The 18018-nt window shown below is 43.2% G+C and overlaps 1 protein-coding gene across 2 annotated transcripts; it reads right to left on the bottom strand.

Moving 5' to 3' along the window:
* Positions 1-1325: 1325 nt before the first annotated feature.
* LOC131217103 (very-long-chain aldehyde decarbonylase CER3-like) lies at positions 1326-17677 on the bottom strand. Of its 2 annotated transcripts, none has more exons than XM_058211859.1 (13): positions 17468-17677; positions 17254-17339; positions 16509-16729; positions 16181-16413; positions 15831-16050; positions 13106-13227; positions 5523-5779; positions 5304-5411; positions 3406-3615; positions 3174-3284; positions 2036-2209; positions 1475-1649; positions 1326-1414 (listed from the first exon to the last, which is right to left on the bottom strand). In XM_058211859.1, the coding sequence occupies exons 2-12, from the start codon at positions 17302-17304 to the stop codon at positions 1494-1496; spliced, it is 1863 nt and encodes a 620-aa protein (XP_058067842.1). In that variant the 5' UTR covers positions 17305-17339; positions 17468-17677; the 3' UTR covers positions 1326-1414; positions 1475-1493. The 2 variants fall into 2 exon arrangements, with proteins under 2 accessions (XP_058067842.1, XP_058067843.1); XM_058211860.1 differs by having other exon boundaries at positions 1326-1410.
* Positions 17678-18018: the final 341 nt, after the last annotated feature.

The raw sequence follows: 18018 nt of genomic DNA, 5'->3' as shown, positions 1-18018 counted from the left end.
GAAATCCGTCCGGAGTCTTCTCCAAGGATTTCGGAGGATATCTGCGATATGTTTGGACCCAACGAGATTTTCGTCAAGGATCTCGAAAGATCCTCATACTAATTTAGGATCTAAATCCACCTCCAATGCTTATCTATTAAATAGGAAAATTCCCTATCTACGCCACCACCTCTTATAAAAGATATAAATAAGATACCTCTGGTAGTGAAAGGTACACACAATTTCTAACTCTAAACTATAAATATTCAACCAATCCCCGCTTCCTTTCCTGACTTAGGCATCGAAGGGTCCCCTACATGAGCCAAGGTCTTCCTTGTTTATCCCTTATATAGGTTCGTGAGTCCAAGGAGGGCTAATTGGATTTCCGCATCAACAATCTTAATCCAAAACTTTTGTGGCTCATAAATGGCTAATCACTACTTTTTTCAATGTTATAATCCATCTTGAGAAGGACCAACTTCATGTTTGCGCTGGTGGCCTAAGATGATCTAGCAGAACAGATTAACCAACATGGATATAGAAGACATACATCAAGATGGGCCCCATGCTAAGGGCCGCACCGTCGTGGGTAAGGCCGGGGCGCACCTAATCTGCTCCCATTATCTACCATATACACGTGGCCGAAATGGGCTGTCTTTATTCCCTAGGCCAAGCCCGAATATGCATGGCACTTAAGTATGAACAATGGGCTAGGCCCGCTGTGACGGGTTTGGACTTATATGTTGGCCCATGGGCTTGGAAGAGTGTCGATTTCATTCCTCTACGTATCTATTCCTCGATGCATGTGTGGCCCACTTAATCATCAGATAGATTAAAACCATTCGAGTGGAAAATAGGGAATTATAATAGGTTAGATGCTGTCCAAAGCTGGGCCAGGTTCGTCAGCGGGCCACCAGGCTCGTTTCCACCCCTAAATATCCATGGGATGGTGAAGGTACGGGTGTAAAATGGAATTGAAGGGCATCTGGCCCACCTCTTTGAACAGTACATGCTGTTTTCTCTCCTGACAAGTTGCGTTCATGTTTCAGTGATCCAGACCATTGGTCACTTATTTCCCATTGAGATTCAACAAACCATTGGTCTGGATTTACCGAGCATTGGGTGCTATTTGTCAGAACTGGAGGCATGTATAAGACTGTCTAAACCAACACAGCTTGTGGTTCGGTATAGGGCTGCAACTTGACCCAACCCAAGTTCAGCTTGCCGCCCAGAATATCATCTAGCAGGGCTTGACTGGGCTTAGATCTTAGCTCACGGTCTACATTTAGATGACACGTGTGGGGGCTTGTGTTTGGCACGTGCAGAGAACTTCTGGATTACACATCAAAGACCTTTGATTTTTATTGCATTATATTTATATAGACGCTGGTACGGAGAAACTAATCATACATGAAAAATGAGAGAGAGAGAGAGAGAGAGAGAGAGAGATGATTTTTCTTCAAGGGTTTCAAACTGGCTGAGAGAGAGAGAGAGATGATTTTTCTTCAAGGGTTTCAAACTGGCTTTAAACCATGCTTTAATGCTGATTTCCACACCAAATCGATTCTGTCAATGTCGATGGGGCCCACCTCATGGTGGGTCCAACCTTCTAAGTGATGAACGAGGCCGCCAGCGTGGCATGCGTGGATGACTCCCCTTCCCATCGTATACTGTTCAGAGAAAAATCACTAATTGATTAGTGGAATTTTAATTATATCAAAATCATATCTTCTAATCAATGGATAAAGTCTGTGATTTTTTCATGCACTAGAAGAATCAATACAACAGTGGTACAATGAAAACCACCTTTTTTCCACAACATGACCATTCATCTGGTGGGCCCCTTCATCAGATAATTACCGGCCACTGCATTGATGGGGTCCAATCAGACAACTAGAGAGGGAAGATTTTTTGGTCATACCCCAATTCACAATAGGGCCCACCTAATGAAAAGTTTGGAAATTTGGATCACCAACAGGATGGCCCTTTCATCTACACCGTTGATGCACTTTTTCACTGTAGGATTCCTACGGTGTGCTGTAAGGCCAGGTTTTACCTCGCATGATCCTAACCCTTGAACGTCTTCCGGCAACTTCATAGCGGCGAGCTCTCCATAAGTGCAGTCTCTCCTGAAGGAGATGATAGGTGGGACGACAAATTGGTGGAAGTGGGTCCCAGATGGGGCCCACCTCTGTTGCCTTACTGAGAGCCATTTACCAACTATCCAGGTCTAGATCAAACAAGAAATGGCACTTTAGATAATGGTTAATGGAAATCTAAAATGAAGCTATGATCCAACACAAATTCTTTGTAGAGCCTGGATTCAATACAAAGCTTTGTAAGTATATAACACCCATATAATTGCATCCAAGTGTGTTTAAGTGTGTATGAGTGTTGTTGATGTGCGTATAGAAGCCCATTTGTAAGCCTGTTTAAGTTAATCTAATTGTAATATACTTTGGCGGGCACTTAGACGCACTTATACAGCACTCAGTCTCACTTAAACATGCTTCAACACATTTATTGCATGACTCAAGTGGGGTAGCCTGTGGGATGTAAGGGCACACTCGGGGTGAGTGGCCTGTGTGAGGTAGGTAGATCATATGAGTTGGGCTCTACTTGTGTGAGGTAGCTGACTCATGTGAAGCGGAACCTATGTGATGTGGTGCCCATGAGGGGGGTTCGGCCAAGGTCCTAACCCATGTAATGTGGAGCCTAGACTAGAAGATAAAGAAATTAATTCGTTATATTCTACTAGTTCGAGCTTTTAGAGCAAATGGTTAATTCTCTTCTGTTAAACCTAAATACACAATACAAAGCTTTGTATTAGATCTATGTTCCTCTTTATAACACCCCAAACTCTTATGGGGCCAAAGTTGGCCACCTACAATCAATAAAAACCGTGGGATGGGAGGAAATCCACCATAGGCTACAGGACAAAGGATGAACTATAACTGGATAATCACAAACATGCAATTAATGCATAGAAATGGGCAATACAGGTGAAACTAGTCTAATTGTCCATTTTGAAGGCCCTTGAATGGTGTTTCCATTCATCATGGCCCACCATGATCGTAGATTGGCCCACTTAATTCCTGCACAAGGAATTCACGAAGTAATAAAGTACTAAGAAATCATGCTAGATCATAGCTCATCTCAAGTAATCAACCATGATCACACAGTCATTTTCAAACCTTGCAATTTTGAGCAGCTTGGTACTTTCTCACATGAACTAGATACTGTTGGAATTCGAATGGTGCTTCCTTTCGAATCGTTTCGAACCGCTCGATTGATGGCGTCAGCATCTGTAATGACCATTAATCTTATTATACTTGATATGTGGCAACGGTGGAGATAGTACACTCAAGTTGGATTTCATAATCAATGGTGGATGATTGACTACAGATATAGGATATGAGAGATTACCATGACCTGGATCTTCATTCTACATAGATAAAGGGCAATGGCCCTTCCTAGCTTAGAAGTAGCACCTGTTAAAAACACTTCCATGGTGGTGTTCTTATTGATCTGGTGGAGAATGACTGCAGCCGTCAAGGTATTTCCATGAACTATTCTCACTTTCAGATCCGGATGTTTTCTCACAAACAGCGTCCCACCTCCATTAAGCGATTCGTTCTGCATTCACAAGGAAAAAAGAACACTCTTGTTTCTTAATTTTGATTAAGAGAAAGTGATAATCCTATTATTATCAGTAATGTGAAGTTTCATGGCCCACCCGAGATTTGAAGAACCATGTCTGATAAGACTCAAAATACCCACCTTGACGTTAGGTGGGGCCCACCGTGATGTTTGTGAGAAATCCACTCCATCTATCTGTTTTTCCGGATCATTTAAGGACAAGAGACCAAAAATCAGGTGGACCCAAAACTCAGTACGGTTATATGAAAGGGAAAACTGGGGAAAGAGTTTCCTGCCGTTGAAACCTTCCTGGGCTGCACCTTGATGTCTATATGCCATCCAAACCGTTTATAAGGTCATTCTCACGGGGATGAAGTGAAAACACCAAAAATTTAGCTTGACATGAAACTTTTATGACCATACAAAATTTTCAACGGTGGTCACTAAATCCCCACTGTTTCCTCTTGTATGGACGCCTTAAGTTTTGGGTATACCTCATTTTTGGTCTCTTGTCCTAAAATGATCCGGAAAAACAGATGGCCAGAGTGGATTTCTCACAAACATCACAATATGTGCATGATGTCATGTCTAGTTCATGTATTAGGTGGGTCCCACAATTTATATCATCTGGCTAAAAACTCAGTGGTGTCAACCAATAATAGTCTAAAAACTCAGGGGACGTTGAATGGTCTGGAGTTGCTACATGCATGAAATCCAACGGTGAGGCTATGATGCAATCCCCCGTTCTATCAAAAGATTCAAAACCCTAATCCGAGTTTAAATGGAATAAAATACGAGAAAGAAGCAAGTGCTCTAAGAGCACAAAAAGTCCTAATTGCACAGTGACACTTGGACCGTCCAACTAACTGATCTGGGAATGTGCAATGGATCTTCCTGGTCTACCATGTAAAAATCACACAAATCAGATGATTCTGACCATCCAATCCATAGCCTATAAAATGGACGGTTAAAATCATTTGTGAATGAAATGGGCCTAACATATAATTCCAGCCATGCAATCCGTCCATCGGTATGCTTCCCCTCATGTTCGGATGGGCGTGATCCCGAGCACACAGATATCTCTGTACCCGGGGTTGTGTGGGGCCCACATAGATGTTTTTGACAAATCCACTCCGTTCATCTGTTTTAAAATACCACAAAAGGACTGAAGTCAAAAAATCAGGTAAACCCAAAACCCAGGTGGTCCATACCACAAGAAACAGTGGGAACGGAAACATCCACTGTTCTTCTTCTAGAAAAAAAAAAAAAAAAAAAATCCTAAAAAAAACGTCGTGTGAAATCAGGCATGTCCATTCATCCTGGTAGGGCGTATGTTCTGAATGGATGGCAGCACATTTTAAAAACATGGAAGGGCCTGAACACAATCCAGAAGGTTTTAATGGTGGTTATCCCCATCCCAGCCGTTTGTTGTGTTTCGACTTCCTTGAGTTTTGGATCGGGCTGATTTTTCGTATACAGTATTGAAAAGAAGGGACCCACCTTATAGACGGTCAGGATTTGGTGCATATATATCACAGTGGGCTCCACACACCAGTGTCATAGAATAAGCAAAAAAAAAAAGGAAAAAAAGAAAAAGAACAGAGGGTGTACCCTTTTACGTGCACCCTCGCTAATATGACACGTCAGCAAACAAAGGTCAAATGCAAGAAGAAAGGAAAACCAACCTTATTTAATGCTGCCAGGCTAAGGACCTTCACACCCAATCTATCCGCCCTTAGAATTGCATCTTCTATGTGGTAATTGATACCATCTCTTGCAAATGGTAGGAAATACTGCAAACATTGCATTCAATGACATAAAACATCAATCAATGGCTATCTTTAAAGTGGGCTCCACCCAGATCTGATCATGATGAATTTGAGTGTCCCCAATCAAATGCCCACCTGAAAACCTGTTCTAGGAACCACCCATGTCTGTTGTAGTTGGCCCCTTAAAGTGTAGTAGGACAGCAAGAAGGTCTTAGATGAAGACCACATCACTAGCAAGGTCAGGAAGGCCGACGGCCATAAGGGCAGCAATATGAGGTGGGGCGCGAAGGGCATGGAGCTGATGGACCGCAGGATGAATGGCACGTGAAGGGAGGACATGACGTCGACGACATGTGCGAGGAAAACAAAGTCCGGAGGTGGACCATTTCGCACTGCAAAGATCATGCTTAAATTTTAATTTGTAAAATGATGCATATTTATCCGGAATTTTCATATGGTGTGTACTGTGATGGATAAGAGACACCCCAAAAATCTCTCTGATCAGATGATCCTAGCCATCCATTCTGTCACCGTAGCACATTAGCTGTTGGTCAGGACCATCAGATGGGTTAGATCTTGGAGCATAACCATAGCGCGAACCAGCGATGTGGCCGGACCCTGACCTTAAAGCCCACCTTGGTGTATGTATTTTATATCCATGTCGTGCATATATTTTACTAGCTTATTTTAAGGCATGGTTAAAAAATAAAATGAAGTAAATGGGTGGACCACATGACAGAAAGTAGTAATTATTGAACATTAAAAATCTCCTGTGGGCCACAAAAGTATTGAATGAATCTGATACTTTGATGTAGAGCGGGTCGCGGACAGTTTCATGGCCAAGATGGATCAGAAAAGGCCCGGTCGACGACAGAAGTGATCCGGACCATCGGACCTTAGATCGGGCGTATCTCGCAATCCGGAATGAGTTAGCTGACGTAAAATATATGATTTTGGGGTAGAACGAGCTACTTTAGCCAACCAACCCAGCTACGCCGGGTTGCGCCACCCGGAATTGCGAAAAACCCCTTGATTGACGGTCGTTTCCCTGTTTTAATTTCGTTTTTACTATAAATAGTAAGTTTTAGTTTGATTATAACTCTTCATCCGTTGGGCTTTAGGAGTTGCGCCCAACGTGAAAAGAGCTTAGAATAATTAGGGGAACGGTTTGGTGAAGCCAAATAGGACACTTACTATTTTTGGCCGAAAACCTTGCGCACTAGTAGACATCACGACCGTCTATAAATAGTAAGTTTACTATTTATAGTAAGTCGCGGATTCTAGGAGTTTGAGTTGTAGTTTGATTATGATTTCTTTCCCATTGCTTGATACCCTTATTTAAAGGGTTGTGAACTCGATTTTAATAATTCATCAATCAATATCGAATTTATCAGAATTTATTTCTATTTTCTGCTTTCTTTCCTCGTGGATTCGAGAAGTCTCTGTGAGGAGTCCAGAGAAGTTCCGTGGATTCGGAATAGTTATCCTCTTGAGGAAGACGGTGCTCGACCTCACGTCCTCCTCTGCGTCAGTTTGGTATCAAAGCGAGGTTTCTCCTCGGATTGATGGCTTCTAACGATGGGTCGGGCAACAATCCCATGGGCGGTGCTCCAGGGAATTTACCTTTAACGGCGGCAGCTTTCGAAGTAGCGCAACGAGAGAATCAGCAAGCCATGCAAGGGCTGCAGGCTTCCATCGACCGCATAGCGGATCTCTTGGCGGAAAACCTAAGGCAACTCCGTGTTCCTGGTGTCAATCCTCCACCCCCAATTAATCGCCCTGATCGCAAGATAGTACCAGTAGTGCATCCAAGGGTCATTCCTGAGGAAGGGGGCTCCAGTGAGGAGGAAATCGACGACATAATCTTCCAACACCCCAGACATGGCGGCGATCGAGTAGATCGAACGGATCGAGAATTCAAGATGAGGGTTGATATTCCTAGCTTCAATGGCCAATTACACATTGAGGATTTCCTCGATTGGCTTTCTGAAGTTGAGCGATTTTTCGACTATATGGACATCCCTGAAGTAAAGAAGGTCAAGCTTGTGGCCTACAAGTTGAAAGGAGGAGCTTCAGCTTGGTGGGAACAACTGCAACTCGCGCGAACCAGGCAGACGAAAGCACCAATCCGCACCTGGCAGCGGATGAAGCAGCTACTACGTGCCCGATTCCTCCCTAGCGATTACGATCAGGTATTATTCCAACAATACCAAAATTGTCGACAGGGTAGTCGATCGGTGAGAGAATACGCAGAACAATTTTACCGCCTGGCGGCGCGTAACGATTTGGTCGAGACTGAATCGCAGCAAGTCGCCCGGTTCAACGGTGGATTGCGTATGGCTATCCAGGATCGGGTCCAGATGCATTCCGTCTGGACGATGAATGATGCGATCAAGTTGGCTACTCGTGCAGAAGTGCAACTTGAACGTCCTAACACACGGACCTATCCTACTGCAAGGATTCCTGTGGCAGGTCTGCCCCAGGGAACTGCACAGCCTAAGGGGAAGGAGCCCGTAGGAGCACGCACTCAACCTCCTACGTTTGAGAACCGAGATCAGGGAAGTGGGCAAGCTAGACCCCAAAGGGGCGTATCGACTGCTGCTGGTCCAAGTAGAATCCCGAACCCCTATGCTCGGCCAAGGCCCGATAATTGTTATCGTTGTGGCCAACCGGGCCACCTATCAAATACTTGTCCCCAGCGAAAAGTGGCAAACCTCGCCATCAATGATGGTAGTGCTGATAACGCTTATGAAGATCCAGATATTGAAGAACAGGAGCATACCACCGAGGACGAGGCAGATGATTCAGGTTGGATTCAGCAAGATCACGGTGAGTCGCTTGTCGTGAGGCGACTATTATATGCGCCAAGAAAAGAAGTGCATCCACAGCGGCATAACATCTTCCGCACTAGGTGTACGGTGAATCGAAAGGTTTGCGACGTGATCATTGATAGTGGGAGTAGCGAGAACATCGTCTCCAAGGTCATGGTGGAAAAATTGCAATTGAAAACGGAGCGTCATCCCTCTCCATATACAATCGGTTGGATCAAGAAGGTCAGCGAAACAAAGGTAACTGAACGGTGCACCATATCCTTTTCAATTGGCAAACATTATAAGGATGAAGTAGTATGCGATGTGGTCGACATGGAAGCATGTCACATACTACTCGGTCGGCCCTGGCAATCTGACCGTGATGCCACTCATAAAGGGCGAGATAATATATATATCTTCGTCAAGGACGGACGGAAGACCATATTGGCCCCTATGGATCCAGAGGGACCACCTGAAACTTCTAAAGTGGAGGGCCGTTTTCTCTTAACCATACGGGACTTCGTGGAAGAATCAAAGGAAACAGGACAGACTTATGCATTAATTGTAAAAGGGGAAGAACTTGAGCCTACCAACATCCCTGAAAGACTAAGGCCCCTGCTACATGAATTCAAAGAAATCTGGCCCGATGAGCTTCCAGATGGGTTATCCCCCATGCGGGATATCCAACACCATATCGACTTTGTCCCTGGGTCCAGTTTACCGAATCGTCCCCATTATCGAATGAGTCCGAATGAGTGCGAGATTCTGCAGGGACAAGTAGAGGAGTTAATCCGTAAGGGTGTTATTCGAGAGAGCATGAGTCCATGCGCTGTACCAGCTCTATTAACTCCAAAGAAAGATGGGAGTTGGCGCATGTGTGTCGACAGCAGAGCCATCAACAAAATCACCATAAAATACAGGTTTCCTATACCCCGGTTGGACGATATGCTCGACATGCTAGAGGGTGCAAAAATATTCTCTAAATTGGACCTAAGGAGCGGCTACCATCAGATTCGAATACGGTCGGGTGATGAGTGGAAAACAGCCTTTAAGACCAAGGAAGGATTATACGAATGGATGGTCATGCCCTTCGGGCTTTCGAATGCGCCTAGCACATTTATGAGATTGATGAACCAAGTTCTGAAACCTTTCATTGGGCGGTTCGTTGTGGTTTACTTCGATGATATTTTGATATACAGTCAAGACGAAACCACCCATATGGAACACCTCAAGAAGGTCCTTCAAGTGCTCGCTAAAAATAAACTGTACCTCAATTTAAAAAGTGCAGCTTCATGATGAGCCTATTGTTTCTTGGTTTTGTCGTCACATCCACGGGCATTCGAGTGGATGAGGAAAAGGTGAAGGCAATCGGAGAATCGGTTCCTACAAATATTCACGAAGTGCGAAGTTTTCATGGACTGGCGACATTCTATCGTCGGTTCGTGAAAAATTTCAGTACCATTGTGTCACCAATCACAGATTGCATGAAGAAAGGGCAGTTTCAGTGGACTGACGAAGCCGACAGGAGTTTTGTCGAAATCAAGTGCAGACTATCCACGACCCCGGTTCTTGTACTTCCCAACTTCGACAAACTGTTTGAAGTCGAATGTGATGCCTCATATGTCGGAATTGGAGGAGTTTTGTCTCAAGAAGGTAGGCCGGTAGCCTTCTACAGCGAGAAACTTAGCGATGCACGTAAGAAGTGGTCTACATATGAGATCGAGTTATACGCGGTGGTCCAGGCACTGCGGCACTGGCGACATTATTTGATTCAAAGGGAATTCATACTTTACACGGACCATCAAGCTCTCAAATTCATTAATAGTCAAGCTAACATTAACCGTGTGCATGCTAGGTGGATCTCGTTTTTGCAGGAATTCACGTTCGTACTAAAACATAAGTCAGGGCAACAGAACAAGGTAGCTGATGCACTGAGTCGCCGCGCAACTTTGTTAGTCACCATGAGCAATGAGGTTGTCGGGTTCGAGCGCCTCAAGGACATATATGCCGATGACGACGACTTCAAGGACGCATGGGTTAGATGCCAAGAAGGTCACCCCGGCGACTTACATATGCAAGACGGGTTCCTTTTCAAGGGAAATCGACTGTGCATCCCAAACAGTTCGCTAAGGGAACAGATAATCCAAGAGCTACATGGAGGTGGCCTCAGTGGACACCTTGTGCGAGCCATGACGCGAGCTCTTGTGGAAGAAGGGTATTACGCCGCAATTGGTACGTGATGTGGGAAATGCAGTCAATGTTGTTATATTTGTCGGACCTCTAAGGGACAATCTCATAATACTAGCCTCTACACCGTTACCTATGCCTGACGACCCTTGGGAGGATTTATCTATGGACTTCGTGCTTGGTCTCCCACGAACACAACGCGGCATGGATTCGGTGTTCGTGGTAGTAGATCGTTTCTCCAAGATGGCGCACTTTATTCCATGCAAGAAGACTCTCGATGCAACACACGTGGCGAATCTATTCTTCAGAGAAATTGTGCGGCTACATGGGGTTCACAGGACTATTACTTCTGACCGTGACATGAAGTTCATAAGCCACTTTTGGCGGACTTTGTGGACTCGATTCGATACACGACTTCAGTTCAGCAGCGCCTACCACCCACAGACTGACGGTCAAACTGAGGTTGTGAATCGCACGTTGGGAAACCTCCTTCGATGTATTTCAGGAGAAAAACCGAAGCAGTGGGATTTGGCTTTGTCTCAAGCGGAGTTTGCATTCAACAACATGGTGAACCGCTCGACAGGAAAATTCCCGTTCCAAGTTATTTATGGACGAGTCCCTCGCCACACACTAGACTTGGTCCCTCTGCCCAAGCTCCCAGGCATGAGCATTGCAGCGGAACATATGGCTGACAAGATCATGGGCATTCATGCAGAAGTACAAACCAAGTTACATGCCTCGAACGAAAAATACAAGGAGCAAGCCGACAAGCATCGGCGACAAAAAGTGTTCGAGGTGGGTGACCAAGTAATGGTCCATCTGCGCAAAGAACGATTTCCGACCGGAACGTACAATAAGTTGAAGAATAAAAAGATTGGACCGATACCAATCATCCGAAAGATCAATGACAACGCTTATGTTGTTGATCTTCCAGATGACATGGCGATCTCACGGACATTCAACGTCGCGGACTTGTTCGAGTATCATGAACCAGCGCATGATGAGAACTCGAGGACGAGTTCTTTTGAAGTGGAGGGGACTGATGTAGAGCGGGTCGCGGACAGTTTCATGGCCAAGATGGATCAGAAAAGGCCCGGTCGACGACGGAAGTGATCCGGACCATCGGACCTTAGATCGGGCGTATCTCGCAATCCGGAATGAGTTAGCTGACGTAAAATATATGATTTTGGGGTAGAACGAGCTACTTTAGCCAACCAACCCAGCTACGCCGGGTTGCGCCACCCGGAATTGCGAAAAACCCCTTGATTGACGGTCGTTTCCCTGTTTTAATTTCGTTTTTACTATAAATAGTAAGTTTTAGTTTGATTATAACTCTTCATCCGTTGGGCTTTAGGAGTTGCGCCCAACGTGAAAAGAGCTTAGAATAATTAGGGGAACGGTTTGGTGAAGCCAAATAGGACACTTACTATTTTTGGCCGAAAACCTTGCGCACTAGTAGACATCACGACCGTCTATAAATAGTAAGTTTACTATTTATAGTAAGTCGCGGATTCTAGGAGTTTGAGTTGTAGTTTGATTATGATTTCTTTCCCATTGCTTGATACCCTTATTTAAAGGGTTGTGAACTCGATTTTAATAATTCATCAATCAATATCGAATTTATCAGAATTTATTTCTATTTTCTGCTTTCTTTCCTCGTGGATTCGAGAAGTCTCTGTGAGGAGTCCAGAGAAGTTCCGTGGATTCGGAATAGTTATCCTCTTGAGGAAGACGGTGCTCGACCTCACGTCCTCCTCTGCGTCATACTTTTTCTCTTTCTTTTCATCCAGTCTGTGCAACTTTATCAATAGGTTGGGTGGTCAATAAAAATTACCTAAAATTTAAAAAGTTTTTAATCGTGACCATTCAATGACCAGTGTAGCTCGCTAGAAATTTTTATCTGTTACATTTTTTGGACCATGCCATAAAATATGTTGGAAAAATTAAAGGGTAATATGGATGTAAAATGCATACATCAAGGTGGGCCCCTATGGTTGGGTCCCACCCACTTCCTAGGTCACAGCCAAGATGTGCTCTGACATGATGGGATCAATGGCTAAGATTACCTAAAGGTGGAACACACCACTGCTGTGTCCTAGCAAAAAAGAACTAGGTTTGTCTCTATCAACATAAACTGTCTAGCAACTCCTGGTGCATTAAAAACCAACAGCGAAAGGTAGTGTTGCCTTTAATATATACTGTGGGTTGTCAGCTATCTCTCTCAGATCTGATCCCCTCATACATATGTGTACGTATACATCTACGGTCACCTTTTTTAGCCTCAAAATACTTACACTGAGGTTTTCCCCAATAGGTCCCACCATATCGATCTAAGGTTATGATTCAATGATCCAAACCGTTTATATGATTGGTTTTATCAAGGATACCCAAAACAAAAGTCTACAACCCTTTGATCCTCCAACTCTTTTCCATTGAGTATGGACATCATCTCAACCGTTGTTTTGTGATCCATTGTCCAATTTTTAAGATCATTCAATCTTGAAGACATTTGGAGAAGCCATAATACGTATCTCATCAGATCAACCGTTTAGATCACCAATATGACCCCAAATCCCACGGCTATAATTCCAATGTATCCAATAACGATACGTTAGGTGTATTTGTACCAGTATAGGTATTTGTACCGTATCTACTGTGAAGGCATCGGTCTACTTCCTGCAAGTCAGTAGTAATTAAGGAGTTCACATGCACCACATGCACCTGAAGTTATCTTCTTATGTAGGTCCCATGACTTGTCATTGAGTGTGTTCCCCAACTTGTCATAGAGAGGCATGAAGAGGCAGTAATTACTGTCCGTTTCAGTGTGATGTAGGCTGTGGTATCTGTATACACATCCACATAATAAATAAAAAAACGTTACATGATTGGGTTAGATTGCATGAAGATTTAAAAAGGTAACTGAAGGTTAGGATGAAGGGCCCACCATGATGTATGTGTCTTATCCGCACTATTTTAGGGCATGAGCCCAAAATTAAAGTACACGCATAGGGCAAGTGGACCCCATCACGTAAAACAATGGGGATAATGACATCTGCTGTTGAAATTTTTCTAGGGCCACAATGTTGTTTAACTTGCTTATAGTGGGAAATTGGCTAGTGGTCTATGTGGGCCCATCAAGAAGTGTGTGTTTCATCCATGCTGTCTACGTTCTCCCATTTCATTTTACGGCATGAGCCCAAAGATGTGGTTGATCCAAATCTCAAGTGGTCTGCATTGTGTTGATTGAACGCCCACCATTAAAAACTTTCTGGAGGCCACAAAAGTTTTGAATCAAGTTGAAATATATATTTTTCCTTTCCAAGTTTGTATGAGATGTAAAATAACCATTACAGTGGGCCCCAGGAGGTTTTTAATGGTGGACATTCAATCACAACTGTTTTTCCATGGTGTGGTCCACATGAGATTTAGAACTACCTCAATTTTGGGATCAATACTAAAAATTATCTTTCAAAATGGATGGATGGTGTGGATAAAACACATACATAATGGTGAGGTCCACATAGCACCAACCACTAGCCACCTGGCTGGTGGCAGCGTCACTAGCCAAAACCACTTTCCCTGTAGTTGTCGCATGTAAATGGATAAAGGGAAAACGCCAATATCATCTTCATCCAAAACTTTTATAACCCTTGCTACGTTTTCAACCGTAGGTAGGCATTCAATTCCCACTATTTTCTTTCGTGTGGTCCACCAAAGCTTTAGATATATTTTAATTTTGGCCTTATGCCTTAAAATGAGATGGAAAATTCCCACTGCTTTGTGTGATGTGGTCCATTAGATCTTTGGATGTACTTTAATTTTGGACTTACGGCTTGAAATGGGAGGGAAAAAATGGATGGACGGCGTGATAAAAATGCATACATCATAGTAGGGTGGTGAGAGCCAAAAAAGAAAATGGATTTGAAAAGGACTCGTGATTATTTTATTTTTCATTTTTATCTTAAACACACTCAGAGACGTGCCTCTATCTGCCACCAAGCCACTTCGGCAGGACATCAGTACCCTGAAAATGATAGGTCCCACCAAAGAGGTTTTCTGCGCAAAAATCAGGCAGTCCGTGTTGAAATCAATGGACAATTGATGGTCTGACCCAACGTACAGGTGTGGTACAGACGCAGATGATCTGGCCCACCTGATTGCCAAGCAAGGTGATCTTCAATGTGGGGGCTAACGTTTGAATGGTACTGATTTGGTAAACAAGTGCCATGTCGGCAAGAAAGCCAGCTATTAAGATTTTGAGGTGACCCATCTCTGGATTCCTAGTACATGGATGTTTTTTAGCTATGACAAGTGAGGTGGTGTTCCAGTGATCTAGACCGTTGGTATGATTAGTCCAACTATGGATTGAATATACCTATAAAATGTCCTTGAAAGATCACTATCTAGTACTTATTGATTTGTTACCTATAGATAGATGGTCAAGAAAACAAATGCAAAACGGTTCATTTTGGAGTGAGAAGTGTCTCAATATTGGTAGGTGGGATCTTTTAATCCCAAATATTCCTGGGACATTTTGTACAATTAGTGGGACCCAACAGATGAATGATCTGGATTATCAAATGATTCCTGCTACCACCTTTAATTGGACGTACGGTGGGAAATGTGAATGCACTGATTCTCAGCGTACATCATGGACATCCAAGTGGGCCCACGGTGAAGTGATATTCACACCCTAAGTTCCCAGTCGAGCTCATGGGAAATTCCCATGGGGTCGAGCTGTGTGGGCCCCACCTTGATGCATGTCAAACATCTACCCCATCAGTCAGATGTACCATTCCATGGTGGGCCTAGGGCTTAAAAATAAAGTCAATCTGTGACTTGTATGGGCCACACCACATACAAAAGTTGATAGGGGTTCCCTCCCATTAAAACATTCATAATCATGGGTCCTTACTCTTGCCCGGGTGGTGGACTCTCAGGAGTTTCAACTCCCGGTCAAGGGTTCGAGTACCCATAGGTGGTGAAATTCCACCAGCGTGAGTGTGTGGGGTTGTGTGCGTGTGTAAAAAAAAAAAAAAAAAAAACATTCATAATCATTTTTTTGGCCCACCGAGATGTGGTTCACAAATCCAGCCCATCCATTACATGTTTTCCACTTAGATGAAGGGTCAGACCAAGTTTCAGACGCATCCAAGTCTCAGGTGGGCCCTGCCAAGTGCTTTTATATGTTTAAGGGATGTCTTCACATGATTTTAGATGGTTTGGCCCACCTGAGTTCCATATAAGGCTGATTTTTGGGTTATCTCATAATGTAAAGGGGACCCATCAAGTGCACGGTGTTGATGTTGGACACACATCACACACATCATGGTGGGTCCCACACAGCTCGACCTCATGGGAAGTTCCCATGAGCTCGACCGCATAGAACCTTTTCCCACACACACACACATATATAAAATACGGGAGTTGTCTATGTAAAACTTACGTTGCCGTGTAGAGAAGGTATCTGAGGAATGGAAAGGACTCAAAAAGCCCATGTGGAATAACTTCAACGTTGCTATGCCCCATGCATCTCAAGAAATCAAAGATGAAAACGTAGCCGTAGATCAGGCTTGTGGATCCACATCCCATAAGGGTGGGCCCCACTATAGGGACCCCCATGATCACACCCAAGATGATGTGCTCCAAAAGGGTTGCACTCCCAGCTGTACAAAGAAACAAATTTAAAAAGAAAAAAGGAGGGAAATTTACTTACAAAGCAATAAATCTTACTTGAATGGATGAAAAAGAGAAAGGAGAGATTGAATAGAGAGATGGGGTTTCATTGTTTTGTACCAGTAACGGACTGGGCCACCACAGATGAATGGTGGATTGAGTGGTAATGTGTAAAGAGATAGTCCCCATGGAAACACTTATGTATGCAATAATATAAGGGCTCTGAGACACCCATGTGGAATATCAATGCATACATACACCCTCTCCAATCCCAGAGGGGAAGATTTCCATTCAATGGGAAGCTGTAACATGCCCATGCAGCCATGAAAGCATGTAGAATTATGAAATTATCCCTGCCCCACCAAAAATAAAAAATAAAAATCAATTTAGCCTTTGATTGAATGAAGAAATATGAAGGATACAATCAAAATCAAATGTAGTTAATTACCAATCCCATTCCCTGTCTATTTGCTTGAAATCGACGCCTTGTTTGATGATAATGCGGTTTCGGGTAAGGAATAACATGTTGGTAAATGAAAGCCATAGCTGGTGGATGAATCCTCTAAGACAACAAATAAAAAGAATGTGTAGACAAAAGCTCTCTTTTTGTCCATCTTCATACAACCATGAATAGATAGCTTTTCCAAGAAAAGGCCCATATAACATGTACTGTGCCAAATAGAAAACAACACATGTAAGTTGTGAAACAAAAACACACAAATACACACCCAAGTAGAACCTAGAGAGAGAGAGAGAGAGAGAGAGAGAGAGAGAGAGAGAGAGAGAGAGAGAGAGAGACCCATGTAAGAAATACTTTGTTGAAAAATGTAGTAGTTAAGGGGGTTATCTGGCAACATGGATTTTTGGAAATTAGGACTTTGAATCCAAGTCGTATTTAACACTTGGGATTTTCATGGATTTGAATCCACCAAAGAATGAAAAACCTCAAAATGGATCTTTCTTTATTCTTGCATTGCAAAATCAAAAGTTTTCAATCCTCGCTATGAAGTTGTCTTTTTTATAGAATCTTGGTTGAAAATCCAAGTTGCCAAAAACGCTTGGTGGATTCCAGAAGATTGAAAATCCAGCATGCTGCCAAACACAACTGAAAAGATGAAAATCTTGAATTTGGATTCTTAAGTTAAAATCCAAATCCAAGGTGCCAAACAACACCTAAGATGATAGAGTCATGCCTTGAAGCTACCCAAGCTCTCCCATGGCCAGGCAGTTAGTGAAACAGCCATGATCTCCTGTTGGTTTGTCACCTCGTTTCTTGGGTCTACATTCCAAAAGAAAGAAAATGTAAGCCCACAAAAATAAACAAATAAAAAGTCTACTGCATGAAAACAATAGCTCCTTAGTGTGTATACAAAATCAATGAGAAGGAAATATAGAAGAGAAAGATACCAGAAGGAAGGAAAAAGAAGATCTTTCTAAGGTTTTTCTTTCCTTCTTGCACTTCTACTGCTTCATGTCATCCCTACATCTCCAAACCTCTACTTAAAAGCTCCAGCCCAAAGCCCTCCACCGCCCATTACAGTTACTGTTCTCAATCAAGTCTCTTTGATTTTATTTTATTTTTTTCCTTCTTTTTTTATTTTTATTTTTATTTTATATTATTTTTTCTTTTATTCAAGTGAAGAAGTCTCCCATCACGAGGTGTTTGGATTTAACATGCCCTAGATGACAGCTGGTTTAGATAGTTTTGGGGTACTGAGAAATCAATGAAAGGGAGGTGATCTTTCTCTTCCTTTTTTCTTGAGGAGGGGAAGATGGGGTTTTACTGAATCAGTGAACTCATTGATTTTGTATGGTTTGGTTGAGGCTCACCAACCAATCTAAGGATCTTTAACCTCTCTACCTAACAGCTCTCTCTCTCTCTCTCTCTCTCTCTCTCTCTCTCTCTCTCTCTCTCTCTCTCTCTCTCTCTCTCTCTCTCTCTCTCTCTCTCTCTCGGG

The sequence above is a fragment of the Magnolia sinica genome, chromosome 10 (genome assembly GCF_029962835.1).
Source record: "Magnolia sinica isolate HGM2019 chromosome 10, MsV1, whole genome shotgun sequence".
Classification (NCBI taxonomy): Eukaryota; Viridiplantae; Streptophyta; class Magnoliopsida; order Magnoliales; family Magnoliaceae; genus Magnolia; species Magnolia sinica.
This window is presented reverse-complemented; position numbering and strand designations above follow the sequence as displayed.